General features: G+C 44.4%; 1 protein-coding gene across 1 annotated transcript in view; it reads left to right on the top strand.

Annotated features, from left to right (window-relative positions):
- Window positions 1-3,107, top strand: part of mdfi (MyoD family inhibitor) — an 8,524-nt gene extending 5,417 nt beyond the window's left edge. The window contains exon 3 of the mRNA XM_063216707.1: window positions 1,609-3,107. Coding sequence (XP_063072777.1) covers window positions 1,609-1,862 — 254 coding nt within the window. The 3' untranslated portion in view covers window positions 1,863-3,107. The remainder of the gene's footprint in view (window positions 1-1,608) is intronic.
- The last annotated feature ends 1,893 nt before the right edge of the window (window positions 3,108-5,000 follow it).

Genomic DNA, 5,000 nt, shown 5'->3' with positions numbered 1-5,000 from the left:
CTTTGAAACAGTCTACCTCTCCATATCCGCCAAGCTCCCACACTGGCTACACACAAAAAACACCTAAAATCACATTTATTCATCGAGGCCTATGGTCCTTATGGACCCGGATGAAGCAGCAAGGAGGAACTCGCACACCACTGATGCCGATGCAACAATTTTAATGCCTAAGGAAAATAAAGATGATGCTACCCAGTGAAGTGCAAAACGTTTTCGGTCCTTCAGACCATCATCAGTGCCAAAAAGACTGGTCTGAAGGACGTTTTGCATTCACTGGGTAGCACCTTCTTTACTTTCCTTATGCATTAAAACAATTTATGCATCTGCATCAGTGGTGTGCGAGTTCCTCCTTGCTGCTTCATTGGATTACTTTGTGGAACCTACGCACCCTCCCGGCTACAAACATAAAGGCGCTACACCCCTTTGGAGTAAATAATACCTTATGGACCCCGAACCGGAACCAGGAGGCTTTTTAAAAGATTCTTCACCATTGCTCGCCTAGAAATCTAGACGCCTCTAGTAACCGCAAATTAAATTGCGCAGGGTGGATTTTGACATTCCAGTTTCTATCTCGACAAAAAGAAGGCAGAAAGACTTCCCAAAAAAGGGTGTAACATAGTCAAATGTTCTATCAAACAGCTTCCTTGGCAGAGGTCTGCACTCTCTGAGTGCATTTCTAGTTTTGAATGTAACTGAGGTGATATACGTTAGTTAGAGCTCAAATCCGCCACTTACCAGTCAACACTCCAGTTCGGGCATGGTACACAGCACGATACCAGAGATATTCTATAGAGATATGCCAACATAATAGGTTTCTATGGGCACCTAACGCGACCAGGTTCCGGTCTGCCTAAAGGGCCGTGTCATAATGCTCCTACAATGAATAGAACAGTCCTTAGGTCTGCCTAGGTCTGCCTAAGGGGGGCCATAATAGAACCAGGAAACAATGGGGCAATGGAACCTCTCTCTCTTTACTCTCTCTGACGATACCGCTGAGTTTAAGGTCCAGACTGATAGGTGAGCACTACCAATATGTATGAGGCTTCGGAAGGTTTACTAATGTTCTACTCTGCTAGTTGGCAGTGACGAAGTGAATGACATGGGACAATGCTACTGTTGTAGGCTACTGCAAATTTGCAATGTGACAATATTTGTAATATTAAGATAAATTATTGTAAAATAATAAATGATATCTGCCTGTATAGCAGATGCATAGGGGGGGGCATGGTCTAGGTCCCCAAAATGGCTAGATCCACCCCTGTGTGTGTGTGCTATCTCACCTCTTGACTGCTGTGTTCCCTACATCCTGGCAGTTACTGATGGCTGTATTTGTGTTTCCGTGTGTGTGTGTGTGTGTGTGTGTGTGTGTGTGTGTGTGTGTGTGTGTGTGTGTGTGTGTGTGTGTGTGTGTGTGTGTGTGTGTGTGTGTGTGTGTGTGTGTAGATTGCCGTGTCTCTGCATCCTGGCGTGTCTGTTCTGTGATTTCCCAATACTGTGTAACATCATGTTGGAATGTGCTTGACACTCTCTCTCTCTCTCTCTCTCTCTCTCTCTCTCTCTCTCTCTCTCTCTCTCTCTCTCTCTCTCTCTCTCTCTCTCTCTCTCTAGATTGCTGTGTGCACTGCATCCTGGCGTGCCTCTTCTGTGAGTTCCTGATGCTGTGTAACATCGTGCTGGACTGTGCCACATGCGGCTCGTGTGCATCGGATGACGCATGTTTCTGCTGCTGCTGTGCGTCCGAGGAGTGCGGAGACTGTGACCTTCCTTGCGACCTCGACTGTGGCATCATAGACGCCTGCTGCGAGTCTGCGGACTGCCTGGAGATATGCATGGAGTGCTGTGGGTTATGCTTCTCCTCCTAAGTGATGGACGGGAGGACCGACCAATCAAATTGCCAGACGTCTTGACTGACGGGCGCGTCCACCAATCACCTGCAAAGCGCTTGCCCTTGAGATACGCACGGAGTGCCTCGAACTCTGCTGGTCTTCATTAGTGATGGAAGGGTCAACCAATTACCTTCCAGATGTCTTGAGTGACGGGCAGGTAGACTAATCAAATGCAAGCTCCTAGCAGATAGGCAACTGTTGTGGTCCCGTCTCTTGGGCTTTGCCAATCAAAGGATGTCTGTTTTTGTTACTTCCATGTGGCCTCTGCCTTCTCTACCTGCTAAGTGACAGGTGCAACAACTAATGAAATGCAAGCATGTGGACATGGCCTTGCAGAGGGCCGAGGGCTGATGTCCCGCCTCTTGAGTTGGGTCCAGCCAATGAGATGTCTTTGATCTGAGACTAAGTCAATATCCATCAAGTCAAAGGATATCTTTTGTATTTTCTTGCTTCCAAGTGCCATTTGAAACCAACTCTGAATGGACTGCCATGTTAACCAATCACCTGCCAGCTTTGGAGTGTCAATCACATGTTGCCTCTAATCCTTTTGGTTGAGGGACCGTGTTTGGTTACTGCCTCCTAGACAATCAAAAGATCTCTGTACTTGCTCTTTATACCTGATGAACTTTGATGGAACTTTATGAAATATTATTAATATCCCAGAATTATAACATCCCATAAACTCTAGAATTGTAGGATTTTCAAATTCCAGTATTTTTAACCAGAGACATTCTCTTTACACCTGATGAACTTTGATGGAACTTTATGAATTATTACTAATATCCCAGAATTATAACATCCCACAAACTCTAGAATTGTAAGATTTTCAAATTCGAGTATTTTTAACCAGAGACATTCTAATGGGAACTAAGAAAAAGTTCTATTAGAACTAAGGAAATCTCATTTCTGTCAATGTTGGCTGATATGGGTAGTGGTTTTCAAGATTTTTTTGAACAAGCCTGCCAAAGCCCCCCACCCACCAGGGCTGTAGGGCTGTAGAGCCCCTGTTGAGAAACTCTGGACTAGAGAAACAATTGTTATCAGAAATGCAGTGCTATGTGGCCTGGTATTGTCCTGGTGGTACTGTGTAGGTCCCTGTACCTGACTAGTGATGCTCCTGTACTGAACTGGCACTCTGAATAGCTGAATACACATCAGAAATGTTGCAGTCTGTGCATGACGAAAAACATGCACTATGGCAACATGGACAAAAGAAACACACACACACACACACACACACACACACACACACACACACACACACACACACACACACACACACACACACACACACACACACACACACACACACACACACACACACACACACACACACACACACACACAGAGCGGACACTGTGATCAGTCTATCAGTTCATTTGTGATCAAACATCATTTAATGTGTATTACTAAGTCTTCTACTGCCATTAGAAATAGGGTAGCATAGTTTAATGGGCTATTATTAAGAGAATAGAGAATAGTTCTTTACCTATGTTTATAGTATTGGTGTTATTAGATTTTGTTTACCTGTCAGTGTGTTGTACCTTCATGTGCCTTACCTGTATGTTACCTGTCACCTGTATGCCACCTCATCTGTCCAGGTGTCTGACATCTTCATTTATTACATTTCAAAACATTACACTTAGCTGTCGCTTTTGTCCAAAGCGACTTACAGTTATTTATATACATGGTATTGGTTACAGTACCTGGGGATGAGGTTTGGTGCCTTGCTCAAGGGCACTTCAGCCATGGAGGGAGGAAGGGATTGGTAAGGGTGGGGATTGAACCTGCCACCCTTTGAACTTCAGAAGATTATTTTGGATTATGCTTCGCCATCCGTTTCTGCCATCTGACACCATAACTACCATCTCAAATGTAATTGCTGGTTGCACTGGTTTCATCTCCCAGACAGCTGGTTCCAAGTCCACTTGAAGATGTTTATTTGGAAAATCAAAACTGTTTAATTGGGGAATGTGCTGTGGTGGTGATGAACTGAGGGGCGAACTTCCATGTCTTCCAGGTATCTATGAAACTAATGTATTACATGCACTGTCCTCTAGTTGGTGAACAGATGGACTGCATGGTTCTGGGCCTTTGTGTATATGCAATAGGCCTATACTGTATACATATGCCAATTTGTATGTCTTTCATGTTGGGAGTGTGCCAAAACAAATTTATATCAGCTTTTTTTACTAAATGGCAATACATGTATTGAATCTTGAATCCTGAAAACTGTATGGACATGCTAGGGAGAGATAGCCTGGAAAATCCCATGCTGCTTTGCACAATCGTTCGGATCTGAAAGACAGCAGTGGAGTCTACCCTCAGCAAGTGTACCAGATCATGGTCCCTGTCTCTCTCCAATCAGAGAGCAGGGAGGCGTGGAAAGGCGATGACTGCAGTTTGTTTGAATAGATACAACTGACACTATTAGCTATGGCTTCGTATGCCAAATGATGCATATTCGTTGCGCCCAGTAAACAGCCGTCGTCAATCGTAAACCGCACATTCCCAACGGGATTTACAGTAGGCAGGTCTCCAGACCTTATCTCACTTGTTATTGGCTCTGGTGATAACCAGGCTATACTACCCCTGACAGCTGGAAGGCACTGTCCTCACTATACTATCATTCATCGTTCATGCAAGTCAAAAGTATATTTGGATACATGTGAATAGAAATATCGTATTTTTTAACCATTTTGAATAACCTTTGAAATTATTGTTTGTTTCTGTGTGTGTGTTGGCAGTCGCCACAGGCATTACATGTGCTAGCAACAGCGGCCTATCTCCTTAACCTGAGTCTGCCTTTGCCTGTCTGTGAGTGTGATTTTAGATGTGTGTGTGTGTGTGTGTGTGTGTGTGTGTGTGTGTGTGTGTGTGTGTGTGTGTGTGTGTGTGTGTGTGTGTGTGTGTGTGTGTGTGTGTGTGTGTGTGTTTTTTTTTAAAGTTTGTTTGCTGTGTCTCATGTGAACCCTTTCATCTCTTGTGAAATCTGGAAACTGTTCCGCCCCCTCTCCTCCGTCGGGGTGTTTTTTGAGGTGTGTGTGTATCCGTCGGGGTGTTTTTGGAGGTGTGTGTATGTGTGTGTGTATCTGTGTTCTTCTTCTCGGAATC

The sequence above is a fragment of the Engraulis encrasicolus genome, chromosome 14, assembly GCF_034702125.1.
Source record: "Engraulis encrasicolus isolate BLACKSEA-1 chromosome 14, IST_EnEncr_1.0, whole genome shotgun sequence".
Classification (NCBI taxonomy): domain Eukaryota; kingdom Metazoa; phylum Chordata; class Actinopteri; order Clupeiformes; family Engraulidae; genus Engraulis; species Engraulis encrasicolus.
The sequence above is the reverse complement of the archived record's forward strand: the minus strand, read 5'-3'. Positions and strand labels throughout refer to the sequence as shown.